At 41.0% G+C, this 19064-nt stretch overlaps 1 protein-coding gene across 1 annotated transcript in view; it reads left to right on the top strand.

Moving 5' to 3' along the window:
- Positions 1 to 19064, top strand: part of LOC144720611 (long-chain-fatty-acid--CoA ligase 1-like) — a 37836-nt gene that overhangs the window by 1077 nt on the left and 17695 nt on the right. The window contains exons 2-4 of the mRNA XM_078597482.1: positions 10975 to 11177; positions 14412 to 14529; positions 16181 to 16245. Of these exons, the coding sequence (XP_078453608.1) occupies positions 10980 to 11177; positions 14412 to 14529; positions 16181 to 16245 (381 nt within the window). The 5' untranslated portion in view covers positions 10975 to 10979. The remainder of the gene's footprint in view (positions 1 to 10974; positions 11178 to 14411; positions 14530 to 16180; positions 16246 to 19064) is intronic.

The raw sequence follows: 19064 nt of genomic DNA, 5'->3' as shown, positions 1-19064 counted from the left end.
AGTCTGGCATTTGGTTCCATACGTTCATGAACCTCTCAAAAGCTGCATTTCATCATTGTCTGAAGTTCAATATGAGTAATTTGGGCTTAAGACATCTTTGTTAAGGTATTTTTTGAGCTTGCACATTAATACCCAGATTTCCAATGTAATGTTTGCATGTTTGTTTGCTTTGGTCACATAGCCCAACAAGCGTACAATTTGTCCAAGTTGTGTTTATAAAGCACAGACTCAATGTCACATGACCACAGGAATGGGGGTGAAGCCTTGTGTTTATGGGTACACGTATATTTGAGTACATGTTTCAGTAATTGTTACGTCTGGTTGCAGGCTTGGAGTGTTTCGGGGAAAATTTATGGTCATTGTTACGTGAATTCTAGCTGCTACTTGTCCAACTTTGGATAAAAATATGTGTGTTCATTTTCACACTTTTGTGTTTTACTTAGACGTCACTTAAACTTTGCAAATCCCTTTTGCATTAAATGTGTTTTTGTTCCCAAGGTTGTCTGTCAAGGCGATGTCTACCGTGAAATGTAGGCGGCGTAATGTTTTAAACAATACTGTAGAAGTTGGATGGGGGAAAGGGCAACTTCTGATACAAGCACGCCTGGAACTTACTCCTATGGGGTGTGCTTTTATCGGGCTTCTGCTGTACTGCAAGTTCCGCACTCCACCAGTTTGATTTTGTTAGACAACTGTGATGGTAATTTCAGGTGGTGGAGTGCTGTGAGAAAGGTCACAAAGCCCATACATGCAAGTGTTTTAACTGAAGTACATGCAAGGTTTTTATAGTGCTTGCACGCTCCAGTTTCAGCAGTCCCTTCAGTGAGCTGTTATGATGGATAGCCGCGTAAATAAGTTAACTGTCAGGAATTTAATGAAACCACCAATTGACGGGTTATGCTATTTTAAGAATATGGTTACAAGTAGAAAGTATTTTTTTTAAATCTTGTAAAAGCCCATCCGTCAAGAAAACTTCGAAGTGTAGTTCCTCACTGATGGAAAAAGTTTAAATATTGACTTGTATGACTTGGCTTGTTATACTGTATATATTATTATTCATGAGTAATTTGTCCAGGATGAGCAAGCATTATTGGGGTTTGTAGTGTGGCAGAGAAGCCAACTTAGGCCAAGTTTTATTTAGTAAGTATTGTCTCTTGTTATTGTTAATTAGAGGTGACCTGACAACTGCCCACCTAGACTGGCTCCACAAGCCACTCCACAGTATTATATCTGACACGTGGGATCACCCAAAGCGCGGGGCCCCCCAAAGCGCGGGGCCCGGGGCGGTCACTTTGATTCGCTGTACCCTAGGGACGGCTCTGACTGATATAGAGTAAGTGAAAGTCAGGTTCCGTTTTCGTATTGTGTTATCTTAACATCTAAACACAAACATTACATTAGCTCTGTAACAATGAATGAGGCTCAAAAAAGCGGTGTGCTGTAAATAGCTTTTCATCTGAACTCCTGAACTGGGTTTACTGAAGTTCAAATGGTTTCGAATGCTAGTTCGTGCCACTAGGCTGCTTTAAATGTTTTATAATTTTGTACTTATTTATTTGACAACTTTGCACAAGTATTTTACGATGCATTGTGGAATGTGTTGTATGTTATTTTCCATTACAAACAGTAATAAAAGAATACAGTGCTATAAATATTTACCATTTTGCTGGGACCAAGGTTCCAGGGTGTATGCTTGACATTACATTGAGAGACAAAGGAGAACGTGTATTCGAGAACATATGCACCTGCTTAAGAGCTCGTATTGACTTAAACGTAAGTGGGTTTGGGCTGTACATGCCCCTACAAGAGATGATGTTTGTTGGTCAAGAAGAGTGATGGAATGACAAGCAACGGGGAGGGTGTGGACTCAAATGTTGTATGTCCACTATGAAGATAAAGTGATGAAATCGGCTTGCTGGGTGGAGCTGCGAGGTGGATTATTACATCACAACAATCGGGAATAGTGGGGGTTGGGGCCCGTGGAGGCATACGTCCAGCAGTGGATTATTCGTTTTCTTTGCCGCAGAAGATGTCACCGGCGTATGATGTGACATTGTGAGATGACTTCGCATGCATATAACTTGTGATATAGCATTGCCTTGGACAAAAGTACTTTATTTATCGCCGAGTGCATTTATCAGTGAGTTTTGGGCAACATTTTATATACATTTCCCCAGTATTCAAAAGGGTAAGTCCTTGATAGTAATGCTTTATAATAAAGTTAATTTCATATTGGATCAAGAGTTGTCGTGCCTCCCTCTGTAAAAAAAAATATGGCCCCATTTACAAATTTGAAAAGTTTTGACTTCTACGTTTGTTTAGACACTACAGTGCCCACTTCCCTTAATTATCCATGGTGAAGTGTTTTTTTTTCGATTTAAATTTCGATTTAAAGCTTTCATGACTGCAGGGATTCATCTTCTTGGTTCTTTCGGTAAAGTAACGTAGAAGGGAAATAATAATTTAATTCCAGGGACCTTGCTTTGGATATTTTCGGTAACAGTTATCTTGTCAAATAATCTGATTTGGTGACATTCGGTAGCAGCTTGCCAAATTGACACAACCACTCACACAGGGGTCAGCAGACAGGTTTTTAAGGTGTATTTTTAGACCTCTTAAATCCTTCTCCCAAATCCAGTGGTGGGCTAGGAGGTGGGGCTGGTGTTGGCTTACACTTCATGATGACTTGAATTGGGGCAAAGGTGACCCACGGCCTCGGGAAAGAGTGGAGGTGGGAGGGCAACTGGGAGAATGCTAATTACTTGTGAGCAACAATAAAAAAAAGTCGTAGTTGACTTACCACTGGAGCGTCTTGAGTTGCGGTGTTGCAAGACTGTGTTCTGTGTGTGTGAACATTTTGCTTGCGAGCAAATGCCCTCGGGTTGTAATGTATATAAAAAAAAGCCTTCATTAAGCCAACATGAGTAGAATTATAGGAAATATAGATCATGACTTCTTCACCCAAAACTCAGTTGAGTGGGTTATTAGTGTATACTGGTGTTTTGTAAAAAAAAAAACTATCCTTTGTAATTATATGGTTTGCAAATCAAATGTTTACATTTTCTGATGTAAGCAACAACTTCCCGTTCTTTTATATAACTTGAACTAACCACACATTTCAAAGCTGTAAGCAAACCATTTTTTGATGAGCTCCAATCTGCAGGTGGTAAATAATTGATGATCTGCTCACTGCACAATGCCCCCTGAAGGTCACCACAGTTTGTTGGATGCTGGGTACGCTCAGCATAATCTGGAGTTTCGCCCCCTATAGATAGCTGACCTCTCCGGCTATCTGTCCAAGCTCCACCAAAGGATAATGGATGCCCCAGCATTGGCAAGTCCCTTGGAAAAGAGACTGCATTTCAGATTCATTTTGTTAAACGACCGTTGTATGCTTGGAAAGGGAAGCAGCTGTTAATGTGTGAAGAGACATGCGAAAGAAAAATGCGTGCTTCTCATTAAGCACTGTGAGTTGATTTGAAGGTGCTGTGATGCTGACTATTGGTGTGGCACATTGCATACGTATGATATTTTTAAGGGATGAAACAAAGATCCTCCTTATAGCCTTAGCAGACTGTTGGGGCAAGTGCTTATTAGCGAGCACCTATTAAGGCCGGAACAGTACACGAGGGGGTGGGTGGCCAACACCACGCCCGACCGCCTTTGTCTCCCTAGTACTAATTTGAGGACGAGTCGACCTAGGAGAGGCCCAGGATTGGTTCGGGTAATAGTCACTGGTGTTGGCCGTGAGCGGCAATTGAACCTGGGACTCCGGGTTTGTACCGCATGTACACGGTGTGCTGTGACTCGTGTTATCGGTTGGCTTGAACTTTTCCCCTTTGTCAAAGTTTGCGCTCATAAATGTAAGCGATTCGTTTTTACATCGTACAAAATTACAGTGCTCACCGCTATAACTCTGGATTTGGCAAAGGAACGCCAACCTTGAAAATGGGTTAAAGGTGGTCACGTGTACATTTTAAACGTTAGTTGAAACTTTTTAAAAGTTACGCATGAGCAAACAATCCAAAAACTTATACTTGACGATGTATATATTTTATCAAAATGAATGGGTTTAAAAGCAGCTTAGTTTCTCTCAATTAACCACAAAGTGTTTTTCTATATTGCATAGCCCAATTGTTTAAATGTTACCTTTACTGTAAATTGTATTGCAATTATTATCCCTATTTCAGATTGAAACTTGTACATTCTAAAAGTACAGTAATACATATTACTCGAAACACACCAGACACAAGGTATTTAAAAGTAATATTATTATTTATTAACCAGTCCCTCCAGAAAAACGCGATCGCAAGATTCCACGCAAAATCAGCCAAAGTCCGCATATTTATGCGGGGGGCGCGTTTTTTCAAATACGCCTCACTTTCGCCGCATAAATTGCAGATTTCCGCGCGCAAAATATGCGGGCTTGCATGATTTCATAATCCCCGCATTTTCGTTGCAAAAAGTCACATATATCTTAGCAGAAAGTTGAAAAATGTTGCGTTTACTTCACACAAGCGCAGCCATTTCCCCTGTTGCCATGGGAACGTTATGAAGTGACGTCACTCATTACGCGACATCATTGAAAAGCTGCAAACCCCGCGATGCCAATGAAACCATGATGAAGAGTTTATGCAACTTTACAGTTGTAAGATTGCACTTTTTTGTTAGTAGTATGTAAATTTACATTACTGTAAGACTGTACTGTTACTGTATTGCTTACGTTACTGTGCACTGAAAACACTTATTTTAACAGAAGATGTCTGTTTTGTATAGCTACCTCTGTAAAACAGGATGCACACATTTTCTTTTTTAATATTTTATTTATTCATTTTTACAGAAGTTGTAGCATATTCATTTTGTAAAGCTACAGAACTTGTTTGACTCAATGTTTTGTAAGTTTGAGCCATCTGTTTGTTAAGGTCTGAAATAAAACAAGATGAGAACTTAAATATTCCCAGCACTTTCTGTGATGTAGTATGCTTGCTTATCATAGGAAGTAATAAGAAATTACTCTTTACATTAAAGTAGTAGCCTAGTGAATAGGGTGTTGGGGGAATCACTTTTTTTTCTCTTTTTCATCAAACCGCAGTTTTTGCAAGTTCCCGCAATTTTTGCAAGTTCCCGCAATTTTTGCAAGTTCCCGCAATTTAATCGCATAAAATTGCATAAATATCCCGCATATTCCATCGCATTTTTAAAGAAAACGTGCCGCATAATCAACGATTTTTGCCCGCAACAATCACCAAAAAACTCCGCGTTTTTCTGGAGGGACTGATTAACTTTCCACATTGTGGAATTGAATCCTGGAATGCCGACATGAATAGCACCATGACCTTAATGATAGTGAATACCGTAGAGTAAGTACTACTTAACGGCTGTCTACCCTTGCAAGGGTTTTCCCGCAACACTTGTTTCAGAGGTGTTGTCGACAAGCTTGGCACCAATGTAGGCTGTTTTTTTTAATATATTGCAAAATATTTGTTTCTTGCTGGTGCCTTTTTAACTTTCTCTTCAAGCCGTTAAGAAGTTGAGCTTTTGAAATCGCATTTAAATCGCTGCAAGTCATATGTACAAGTTGGCAGCTGAACTTTGGATGGTGTGATAAAAAGATATCTTTATGATCTCGCTAATCTGTCTTAACTTTGCTGGACGTAGTTTATATTGATTCATCTGTGACTGCTGAACAGCGTGACCTTCATGACCTTTCTTTACCTCTTCACCTTTGACTTACTTTTGGTTTCCCAACTGGTAGATGTGCATATACTCGTTTAGTAAATTTGGCTGTTCATTTGGAGCTAATTCTATCATACTTCTTATAGTTACTTTCCTGGTGAACTTTGGGTTTATTATCTTGATATTTTTTATGCTTATTGCGCTGCCATGTTGTACAGTACTTTCCCTTGCACATAATTTAACCTTTGACACATTTTTTACGATCGTAATGGACACTTGCCTGGTTATGAACTTTAATGTTTTATAACATGTTTATAATATCGAATATGTACTATTGAGCGTGGAGCGAAGCCAGCTACGGTGAGATACTGTCATATGCTAAGGATGCCGAAGAAAGACTCCCCCGGGAAACGTTCGAAGGATGTCCTCCAGGCATTAGGAACCAGAGACCGGGTGATGCGCCTGGCCGAGGAGAGACCACCGATCTGGGAGCCACGGTTGATGCCACTGGCAGAGGACAGGATGGAAGGCCTTGGTGGAGTTGCTGCCCCCGCGACCCGATTTCGGTTCGGAAAAGCAGGCCTATATTGATTGATTTGCTATAACACATGTTTAGCGCCATGATAATTTTTTTTATTAATCGTGTTAGATACTATTAATGCATAGGTGCTCATGTAAAGAAAACACTTCATGGGTGTGCACAACAAATTGTAACAGAACTATGTGGAGATTATTGGCAAATAAGCAAGAAAATAAACCAGTGTTCCTAGTTTAAAACGGGTTTTGTGTGTGAAATTGCTTTCATCGTCTCCACCCCCTTCTGCACATCACCCTTACAAATAAGTGCTCTTACAGTGGAGAGTGAAATCTAATGCTCAACTCCGTTCTCGATCTAGACCACGTTTTTACTGGTAGGAACCTCCTGGTTACACCAGCCCACAGGGGGGGTTATTGTGTCCGTGCGTCGTGCAGGGAGGGGCTGGGTGGGCAGGGGAGGGTGGGGTGTTTGGGAGGGGCTGGGTGGGGAGGGGCTGGGTGGGGGTGGCAGGGGTGGGGCTGGGTGGGGAGGGGCTGGTCACCCCGTGGTGCCCTTATAAAACTCAACGTTTAACCTACTCACGCCGGCTTGTGCCCACCCTCACAGTCGGGCATATTTGCGGAATACACCACGCCGCCGTTGACCCTGGCCATTGACCGAGCAACCCAACGTTCCTACCAGCTCCCTCCGCAGGAATGTGTTTCCACCATCAGCTGCGTGGTCACATCTAGCCCAAATGGCCTGCTAAGAGCAAAAGCTCCAAGACGTAAAGATACAAAAGTTCTATTGAGATGAAAGTGAGTTAAACAATAAAGAGACTGCCGTGTGATGTAATAACATCTTTCCATATGACGTGTAATGTGGCGTGGCCTGCCATCACACGGTAATTGTTCACGTCCTCCCAGAAAATATATCCAAACCTTGGCTTAGACAGTGCCATGAGATATGTTCGGTTAACTCGTGTGGGTTCATTACTATTTCCACGTCAGGAATCTCCAGAGCTTACAATGACTTCAAGTTAAAAACATTTTTATGTTAAATTGGGTACCATCCCTGCAAGAACCCAACTTAAAAATCCTGGCTATGACCCCAGCAAATCCCTTCACCATCTCACAGTTCCCTTATCCCTGGCACTACAGACATCACATCGTTTCTTTCAAGGCAAAAGGGCATAGTCTATCAAGGGGTTGTGTTATTTGTATGTTGTGCACATTTTTTTGCAAGGTTTGAAAAACAAATTTCTGCTCTGTTAAGCTTTTGAACTTTGATTTGTGGGTTAAGGTCTCTGTGCCCTTGTGGATATCTACACTTGGCCGCATACTGCTGCGATGCTTACTGTGCTTGTCAATGGGTTGTCATGTTTGTTCACGGTGTTCAATACGTTTCGTTTCAGAAATCCAATACCACATATTATAGGTTTAAACAACTTAATTTTAACTAAGGCACGGGTAAATCAGGTACCACATTCAACCGCAGTGCATTGTGTGCAATTTTGCACAAACAGTACGAAAGGTAAAACCTTTAATGCCTGCGTCATTCATAAGTCTGTAACACTGGTATTTCTTAAGACACTATTATGCTCTGAACACACAAATCCTTTACAGTATTAGCATAATAACAGGGGTTCCCCCTTTTTTCTGGCAACAAAACTGAAACCTTTTTACAAGGAATAATGTGTGCATGAACCTAATACTTGTGGTCAAAATGCAAAAAAAAACCCTGATAATATATGCATTGTCTTTGAACTGATTGGTCCACACCAAAGACGGCTTTCTTTTGAGCCTCGTCTCAATTGGTACTAGACCAGAGGACGCCAAAAGGCGTACAGCTCAAAGACAATGCACTATCAAAGTAATGAGGGCTCGGGGTAAGCATCTACATCATTAGACCTCCTTTGCCAGTACCAACATATAATAACAGGGTTCATATTCAACATTGTCTTGTGCAAAATTGCATTGTTTATCCCTGTAGTATTTGAAAACAAAAATATAATAGTATATTTAAGCCAGGAGTTTGTCTAATTTACCAAGTGCAGCCTTCTCTTATACTGCTTTCCTTCAATGCAAGAATTTGCACTTTGCTCACCCCTCAATTTTCATGTGATCCTAGTGTGAGCTGCCTTGGACTAATGCCCCCAAACAGCTTCACTGAGCAAAACAGCTGTGCGTCGTATACATTATACTTGCAAAAACAACTCGACCTTGCTCCCATGACCCCTGGTTTAAAACTCGTTGCTTAAATTAACATTATGTTAGCTTCGGGGGGGGGGATATTTCAATGTATGACAAATAAAAAAATTAATTTGGTTGATTTCCAACTTAAAATCGTTTTATTGAAATAACATAACAGAAGTGGTATTTTTTCATACAGTTCTGTAATCCTTGCAAAGTTACAATTCCAGATGGTGTGCAATTGTCTAAGTCTTTGAATTACAAATGTGTATTTTTAATGGGTTATTATTGTGCAAGGTAACAACTGTTCTCGCTTGAATTTATCACCTTTATAACTGTCAAATTGGAGGCACTGAATCTAAGCTGCATGTGTATGAGTTATATCTGCAATGCAAGCAGTGCATAGCAGGAATGTGACCATTGCAACTTATTTTTCCATGCTCAAAGAAAACTCCATTGAGGCAGGTGGTAATGGTGAATATGTATGTACGTTCACCTCTGCACTGCATGCAAGGTGTTGCTTATCATTTTAATTATTGCTTAAACCTTGACGGTGAGGGTATGCTGAGCGTTTAATTTGGTAGAGGACGTTTGACCGTGCGCCCAGCACTATGTATAGCTTTAAGTTACGTACGGAATCTCTAGTCGGCTGTGTGATGGTCTTATGACTTTGTTCCATTGGCTGCATTCTGTGTGAAAGGTAAGTGAGGCTGGTATTGAGGGGGTGGGGGACGTCTGACTGGAGTAAGAATAACTTTAGGCTGCAGCACAGGGACGGATTGCCGGTTTGCACCTGCAATTCAATGCCCTAAATGACCTTTGTTTCTGTCTGCTCATTGGCATTCTGGGGTAAAGGCCACACGGAGAGCCACCCCATAGAGCAGGGGTCTGCAACCTGTGGCTCCGGAGCCGCATGCGGCTCTTTGAGGACTGCTTCGTGACGTTATTTATTAAGGGACCCGGTAAAAAAAATATAGTTTTTTTTGACCGAATTCGAAAGAAATGGCTTGTTAGTTTGATTCTCGACCCCTGCCATAGAGTAACCTGTAGCTGCAAAAGGGCACGTTCATTTTAAATATGTAACATTGCAGTGTGTGGCAATTGTGCTGATCTGGCCTGACAATTGATTGCCAGGATTTGAAAAGGCTCTTTGTTAATTTTCATGGGTTGAGGTGAAAGGTTCCTCTGGTTCATTAGGGTTCTCGTATCCGGGACATCGCTACATTTAGATTGGTTTTGTTTATATGTTGAAATTGAAGTGTTTGGTTTCTCTCAGAGTTGGTCAACAGATGACTGTTGGATAGCGTTGTATTGGATTTCTGCCTCATGGTTGTATTTGAAAATAAAATTTGGTGCCCCTGAATTTTATGTTGGAACTGAAGCTGCCAATAGTTAAACTTTTTTTTATTATGCAACTATTTCTTTTAAATGGTTACCTTCTCTCTGACTTTGAATAAACTGACTCGTCGCATTTGTTTTGGTCACGTTGAAATGGCCAACAAGATTCCGTATATCGGCTGTGGGTATCGCAGGATATTTTTTGTTTATTCTTTTGTTTATTAAAACCAGCACATAATACCAAGTTCAACATTAATTGCAGTCGAATTGTGTTTCAGATGTCGCATACGATCTTATGCTGAACCCTCGCCTTCCAATGCAATAACCAACGTTCTGCAAGTGCAGCCGTAATCAACATTTGCAATATGAATTGTGGTAGAAAGGGCATTTTGTGCGCTGTGCTTTGCAACATTGTATAAAAACAACTAATACACAGCTGTTGACTTTGGCAAAGATGCACTGATTGCTTTTTGTTCTCTGGAAATGGGCGAATGTGCACATTGTGATTTATAAAACTGAAATTAACAAAAAATTAATTAAAATGCTTCATCCTACTGTTAAAATTTTTTCTCTCAAAAAATAACACTCAATTCTTGAAATGTCTTAGTTTGCGCATAAGGGTGGTGCTCATCCTGCCCCTGTTCAAGTCGAGGCTCAAAGTCGTTCCTACTGCCTGTCTAAAATAAATTACCACTGTAACCACATTTATCTGTGTCACTGGAACCCCAAATTAATGACATTTCTATTTTTCACCGACAAGATGAGTAACCCGGAAATGATTCGTGCCATTATGTACTTTACACACAGTATGATGCACCCCAGCAGCCACGGCGGATAATAGTGTCTACCGTAATTGGGCTCATGTTGAATGATAGCCAGTGCGCGAGTCCTGACTGCAGGAAACGATTGCGCCCAACTGCTTATCAGAATGTTTATTCATCGTGGAGGAATACGATGAACTATAAAGCTCTTTTTCACAGATGTCGAGTTGGTGGATAAGAACATTACAACAACAAACAATGCAAAAACACGATATTAGTGCAAAGTATACGAAAGGCAAACAAATCGCCCAAAAATATGCAAATGAAATTAAACCATCCCCATCCTTCCAGGAAAAGCCCACTCGGGTATTAACTTATTTTTCAGAAGCGACCTGGTCATAATTTATATCTCAACAAAGTGGCTTATCACGTGGAAAATGTATAGCAACAAAATAATTTAAATAATTTCAATGTTCCGTGTGTACCGCAGGCAAGATGCAGTCTGCTCAGGAGGTGCTGAAGACGTTGCGGGTGCCCGAGCTGGATGAGGTGCGTCAGTACGTGCGCTCGCTGCCGGCGCCGGCGCTCATGGGGCTGGGCGCGCTGGGCACCATGACGGCTTACTGGCTCGCCACGCGACCCCGCGCTCTGTCCGCACCCTGTGACCTCTCAAAGCAGTCTCTACCCGTCAAGGTGAGGTCACCTCCTGCTTCTTACGAATTTTTTTTCACCTTCTCCCTCCCACCCCGCCACCCTCCCCTTTCACAACTTATTTCAATTGTGCTACCGGTGTCGTGTTGTGATAAGGAAGAATCTATTCCGAAATCTCCACAGTGCAGCCTGCTTCCATGTGTCCAGAACAGGCAGGGGGAAATGTTTTTTAGGGCTTCTCTCAAAAAGTGATTTGAAGTGGCCTTTTTATTATTTTCACAGTTGTGAGGGGACCCTCCTGCAAGCTCTACTATGAGATTGCTGCATGGCAGTCAGACTAATATGCATAATTCTCAGAGCTGAAATGTCGCCAACTTAAGCACAAAACCAAATTTGATATCATCATTTTTTGTGCAGTCACTGGTGACCAGATTTAAACCATCAACTCTATTAACACTCGAGAAACCACATTTAATCGTGGGAAGCTGCCCATATTTTAACACATGATCTCACCAGTGCTAGCTCATCGCTCCGAATTCTGAGAAAAAACAGTCATGGTTACCTCCGCTAAAGTGCCCATCATCACATGGGTTTGGCAGGGTTGGATTACATTTGTACACGTGTGGCCAAGTGTGTGCGGAGTTGAAGCTTCACCCCCTTGTTTGCATGGGTTCACTTGTTGCCCCAGTTTCCTTTCACACTTGGCCAAACAATCACAAAACTTAAATCTTCTGAAAATACGATGAAGACTAGAGCTGGGACCATGAGTTTGTTATGCTGATTATACGATTGTGAAACATTTGAATCGACTACTTTTTTTGTGGTTGATTATTCAGATCCCTGTAATGGTTGTGGCCACCCGTACAATCCTTCCTACTAGAGGCTAGAGACATGAGAATCAGAATATTTATTTAGACTGGAGAAATTTGATGGGCTATGAAGCTCTTTTCACAGCTGTCCGGTCGGGGCACAGGGTCAGCAAGTTACAACCAAAAAAATCAATAGGGACACCCTGCAGGCCACGCCAAGCGGCCGAGCATGACACAGCTGATGTCCATGACGTCACCCAAGCATCTCTTGTTACCTCCCTTCCACCGGCACGAATGGGAACAGAGCCGAGACATTTTTATCCCAACTATTTTCCTCTGGCTTTTTTTTAGATGGACATACATTCTAAAAAAAGATAATATATATATTTGGAGTATAGCCAGAAAGTTTCTTTTCAATGTCACGGGTTGCCTCAGTCATTGGCTCCTAATAATACTGAACCTAGTGAGCTGAGACTTTTTACACTTGTTTGGTAAAAAAAAGTTGAACTTTGTTCGTCCTTTAATCATAAAATATCTAAACATCCTTTCCTGCGAGTGAGTCGCTGGGATCCTCTAGAATTTACTATCTATGGTCACAATATTGCACACACATTTAATACATTTTATTTTAACATGGTACAAAATAATGAGTATAATAACCAACAACTGGCAGAAGAATAGCTGTTAGCAAGGGTAATGTTTTTTTAAATTAGTATATCAACAAGGCAATTAATCCAATGTGTTCAAAATAATTGCAGGACACATTTATAAGTCCATGAGTTGTTAACGTGGCCAAGAAAGGCATGATTGCTGAGCGCTTAACAAGCAGTCTTCTGTTTACAAGTAGTTTCTTACTTTGCAAGCAGTGTGTATTTTGGCCAAGCAAGCATTTCCCATGCTAGAATGGCTCTTAACAGAATGTGCACCTTTATGTGCACAAAAGAGCAGGCACACCGTCAACTTTGTGTGAGTGTGCCCCAGGTGTAGCACTGTTATGAGTGGACAGCGTGGGTGAATGGGTTCCTCAAAAAAAACATTGGCGTAAAGCATCATTATGCATGTCCCATGTGGTTCTCTGCCAAGTTATTACTCGCTAGTCTTTAAAAGGGCTTTGCCCTGGTATCCGATAGGTGTGTTCACTTGCCCGTGTTATAATTAAGTGACTCGCAGTTCAGTAATCCGCTTCGGGAGTAGCCTGGTGAACGTATGAAAAATGCTGCCAGCGAACAATTGCCACAAGCAGTACCGCTTATCCGAGCCCTTGCGTGGCCAAGAAGTGTAACCCCCAGGAACGGAACAGATTCTTCCTATTATCCACATTTAGCCACTCTTTACCGCTGGTAAAATGAGCCAATTATTTTAGTAAACAAGGGATTATATATGGTCGATCCACCATGCCCTCCACATAAAATCAGGTAAGGAAATGTCCAATGGTTTTTGTTCACTTTTGACCTTAGAAACTAAATTTAATAGTGGTCCAGAAAGAAACGTTTTAGATGCATACAATTCTGGTGACGTCCCCTACCACTCCACAACCTCTTACCATTATTTTCCCTTACTCGCCATCATTGGTAACTTTACCTGTAATACATGCTTGGTCATTGGAGATAATCTATATCGGTATAAGCGGAAGAAACCTTGGTATAAGGATTAAACCTCTTGACTTTAACTGGTGTTAGCTGCCTTGATTAGTTGGATCGTTTGTGGGGGTATTATTCTAGGGCTTGAATTACAAAAACATTAAAATGTTATGTTCTTTAAATTGGATGCATTTGCATCAGACTGTTGTGTGCACATAGTTTTATATATGTTGCATGTACTCTTGTCAATACATCTCATGGCCGTGAAGTTCAGGAATTTTAGACATCTCCTGTTCTCAAATGTTCCTGTTTTCTAAATCGTATTGAGGCACTGCATTTGATGTTGGTCAATTATGTGGGTGATGCTTTTATCATTCTGCAGCTCCCAAATCATGAGTTTTTTTTGCTTTTTAGATATCCAACTTAAAATGATAAATGCTCCTTTGCTCTTAATGCGTGGGCGGCACATCGATTCCTGTCCTGCTGATATATTTTATAAGCTACTCAACTCGGCACCATGATGTTGACTCTATACCTTTATGTATTTACTGTCATTAATGATTACCATAACTTGTTACCAGGCAGAAATGATCTTTGATGACGGTAAGTGAATTAATTAATATGTTTCTGTGCTTGAACAAATGATTTAGTACTCTGCAATGTGTGCCAATTCTGTGGAATATCAAAACGAATGCATTGACAATGATGGCATGCCATGTGACCTGAACTTACGCAGGCACCCATAATAACTCCATGATTTAGGAGAACCACCTACGATGTCCTAGAACATGGTGCTGGCAGCGGTGTATGGCAAACTTTCTGCCGAGCCCTGGGTGATAGGAAATTTCTCTTCGCATGTGTTCGCTGAAACCCTGTCCTCTTGCCAGGGCCTGGAGTACGTGCGCAGGAGTACACTTGTACCAGACGACAATACATTCTTCACGTATTTTTATGAGGATGCCCGCACAGGATATGAAGTATTCCAAAGAGGACTTCGAATCAGCAGTGAGTATCCTGATCTTTTTTGTCTTTGTGTTTTGGTATTTTAAAATGAATGGATTTAGCACTACCAATTGTTTCAAAAATGAACTCTTGAACTCATCTGGCCTCCCATCGGAACACCTTTTTATTGTTGTAATCGCCTTCCTTTTCTTTGTTCGATATGTTTTACATGAACTGTAATAGTGAGCTCATTTACTCTGAATAGCAGTGTCTCTGGGTATCCTTATCGACCTCTAAAAACAAGACCCACATCCATTGGCAAGACAGCTGCTGACGTTGTCTAATTCTATTTTTATGGGCAGTGTTTAGCTGCAAAATAATTATCATGGCAAGTAGAGTATTTGTTTTTTTCATGTTAACTTTAGCTCGTGGTGTAATTCACTTTTGCAAGCAGTGAAGATAATTAGTCATTACAATCGTCTCACCTGAAGACGATTGCCTGTGTTGCGATCGAAACGTCGTGATCTATTATTTTGTGCCTTTACCGAAAGACCCAAAGAGGGAAATCCTGCAGTCACGAAAGCTTTTTAAATCAATTGTTACCATATTTGCTTGTTTCGTGTCATCCAAAGGTGGTTCGCAACAAACAAAAAGGAAATTATATATTCAGAAAAAGACATAGGATGGTCATATTTTGGCAACCAATCGTCAAAGACTGATCAAAGCCGTGACTGTGAACACGAATCTAGTTTGACAATGCCCTACTTCCCCGTTTTAAATATTTTATTTTTCCATATTAGTTCAGATGTTTGTTTTTGCTTTGTAGCCATTTCTGTTATTATAAGCGAAAGGTTGTTGCTGGCCTTGCAATTTCCTGGCAATTGTGACTTTGGTGTCATCTGGTCCAACACCAATGGAGACTAGGCTCTAAGGAAAGCTGTCTCGGGTGTGGACCAATCAACTTCAAGGACAGTGCATATTATTATCATTATCAGAGTTGTTTCTTTTTGTTTGCATTTTGACTACTTGTGTTGTGGTTATTGCAAACATGATGCCTTGTATAAAGGTGTCAGTTTTGTACCAGTTTAAAGGGTAAAAACCTACTACTAAATTGTGACTTTGTTGCTTGAAGAGCTGCAGTGCAGCTCAAGCAGAGACCCATTTCAGTGGAACATGTCAGCCTGTACTGAAACTGCTTCACCAAATAAAACAGTCTGTTCTGAGGCTCTGACTCGATAATTTGTTCTGTGTTAAAATGCAGTATATATAAAATGACTTGAACTAGGTAATTTTTCACATGTATGTATGTATGTTTAACTTCTTTCGCACCATATGTAGCCAACCGTGCTAATTGGAGGTGCGGGGAAGGGCAACAAACTATATACAAAAAATTTTGAAATTCGTTTTCAATCTATATTTAAAAGTGCATAGCTCCAGTGGCTTCTGCATATTGGAAGGACTTAAGTTATAGTATCGTGCATGCTTCATGTCAGAGTGAAAATGAAAGTATGTTGTGCAATTGCGACTGTCGTTGATTTGAGGCTAACAAGATGTATGGCATTTAAAAATAAAAGTTATGACCGTTTTAAAAACAACACGAATATTCTGCATAAAATCATTATGCCCCAAATTATACAAATGTCACGTTCGCCACAAGCAAGGTGCGTTTATAAATCGTTAATCCCGAAAATATTGTGCTGCTCTTGCAATTTAGATAATGGACCGTGCCTTGGCCACAGGAAACCAAATCATCCCTATGAGTGGATCTCTTACAAAGAGGTGAGAACATCTTGGCGGTGGAACACCGGTTGACTGGTGATCTGGAAAGAGAGCGGTAGGAATCCGGGTAGGAATAATAGAGGGAGGTGGTGTCTGCAGACTTGCTGTCGGTCACAACAACAAGAGGAAATACAAATATCCATCAAAAATACACGTGTGTGCAGGAGTTCTGTGTAGTGGTAAATTGTGTTTGGAGTAGGGGATTACAGAGATTCGGCAGTGTAATAGCATTGAAGTTTTAGGAGATTATAGATTTCGCCACACGTAGAGGTGTGCATTGGATGTACAAAAGCCTTATCCATTAGCTTACAAGCACTGAATAGAATTGAAAGTGCAGTCAACAATCGGCAGCTGTAAAACAAAGACAAGTTCTCATTATAACTCATGAGTACAGCACGTTCAGCAATGTCCGGCACTGCCACGTGCCTCTTGGAACCCTTAAAACATGGATCATATTGTCACTTGGCTAAAGGAAACAATACTTCAAATATGTAAATGATGAGAGAACCCATCACAACAGCAACATTGTGTGTATTTACGTTGAAGTTCTTTCTCATCGTACATAGCCAACCATACTAATCGGAGGTGCGAAAAGAAAACGGATTTAACGGCACACAAATGTGAGTGTCTCGCTTCAGAATAAATATTTTTACTGGAAGACTCCGATGAGCTATCAAGCTCTTTTTCATAGATGTCAAAGTTGGTTTCCACAGATGTCCAGTTGTGAAAACGTCTCAGCCTCATCCAAACCACTGGCTGATGAGAACTGAATCTTGCCATTTTGTCATTTAGACCGGTGTTTCTCAACCTTCTTAATTCCTTTGCGCACTTTCGAAGTTGCTCAATCTTTGCGGCACACTGAACTAACAAATAACTTTCTGGCCTTTTTTAGCTATTTATTTAGCACTTTTCGGAATGCGACTGCCGCGGTGTAATGGTTGAACACGCTGGACTTGAAATAGTGTTTGCCGGTTCAATTTCATCTGTCAGCGCGGCAGTTGAATTGATGGGAAGATTTCTTAACAGGACCCTGCGGGGTGGGCTGGTAGGAACGAATAACCAAAGAATATAAACATAATGTATTATTACACTTGTTAAGCCAGGAAAGCCCCACTGAGTCAAAAGGTTTTTGTAGGGTCCTGCCAAGTGTTTGCAGTAGGGGCGATGTTGATACACGGACGGACGGACGGACGATATAATCTATTGGTGGTCTGGTCCACTTCGTTCCTACCAGTAAAATGCCCCCCTCACGTCCCTTCTGTCTGCTCGTGGCACGCCAGTGTCGAAGTACTGGTTTAGACCACCCAACTCAATAAAGTTATGATAATGTGGCCATCCACACGCAGCATTGCAGCAAAGACGCGTTCTCATTAGAACTCATTTCCTATCTCATCAGTTTAGAAATGTTCGCTGCTGCTGCCAATATGCCTCTGGGGAGCCACCATATGTTGAGAGGACTTTTACCTTTACACTATGGAGACCTCATTAGCACTTGCTTAAAGGAAGCGACAATTTAAATGTAACTGACAGGAAAACCCATCGCAACAAATAATAAATGCAGGTTGTAAATTTAATTGAGCTGAAAGAGATTTCATTGCACGCAAAGGTGTGTATTTCACAAGCTCAAAATAACTGAATATAGCCATTTTGTCATTTATGCCACCAGCTCAAATAGAGTTTAGAAATTGTGGCAATCCCAGCAGGCAGCAGTGATGCCAAGTCATATGGCAGCAGCAAACATTGACTGCTGTACTAATGAGTTGTAATGAGTAAGAAACCTGGTATACAGGAGTCTTCGCTTTACTGCTGCCTGTTGGGATGCCACATTTTCTCAATTCCTTGAGTTGGTGGTCTGCGACAAATTGGCCACACTTTCAGTTCTTTTGAGCTGGTGTTTTGGGTCAGGCTCAGAGCTTAAGTGCATGCGATGCATACCTCTGTGTGGTCAATCTGTCTGTTTCCAGCCTGCATTAATTGTTTCTGTTGTTGATGGGTTTTCTTATTTTACAGAATTGAAATAAGAGATTGATAATGCTCTGGAATTATTACAAAGGGGGGGGGTGGCAAAAGTTCTACTGTTGGGGGATCACCAGCTTGGGATGCTTACAATGCAGTTTCATTCAGTGCCATTCTGTTTTTCTTTTTAAAACATGAACTTGTGAAAGTATTCTCAATGCTCACGATAAAATTGGAAGCCCCTTGCCACAACAAGAGAAGGAAACTAAAATCCACTTGTACTGTACACAGCTTCATACTAAACACAGGTATGGCCGATCACTTCTGCACTCATCTTAGGAGTGAAGCATGTCACACCCAGCTGCGAATCCCCAACTTCCTTTCTAAAAACACAGATTTTTGCGGCTCATGCCCATGACAGCTGAACTGCCATCAATAGAAAATTCCCGCTGAGCTCATGCTATGCATTCCCATGGTCACCGACACAAACACATGCCCTGTGTTCACTGTTTTTTTACATCTCTGACGGAAGCTCAGACTTATGCACATTAACTTGGCAGCCACATTCCTGAGTTTGGCCGCATAACTGCAATGTGGTTCAAATATTCATTGACATCTATGGAGCTTGTGTTGAGAGACTGCATATTATTGAATGTTCTTTGCTGCAAACAATTAAATTACACACTTAACTATTATAATTGCTTTGCAGCCATATAATATTTATGGATTGCATAATTTTAAGAGCTTTAAAACATTCTTATGTTCCATAAGTGCCTCAATATATTATATTTTTTATACACAATGCTAATTGCAAAAACATGCTCTCAGTGTCTTATCACAACGGAGCAAATGCTGAAGTTAAA

The sequence above is a fragment of the Lampetra planeri genome, chromosome 9 (assembly GCF_965212315.1).
Source record: "Lampetra planeri chromosome 9, kcLamPlan1.2.h2, whole genome shotgun sequence".
Lineage (NCBI taxonomy): Eukaryota > Metazoa > Chordata > Hyperoartia > Petromyzontiformes > Petromyzontidae > Lampetra > Lampetra planeri.
This window is presented reverse-complemented; position numbering and strand designations above follow the sequence as displayed.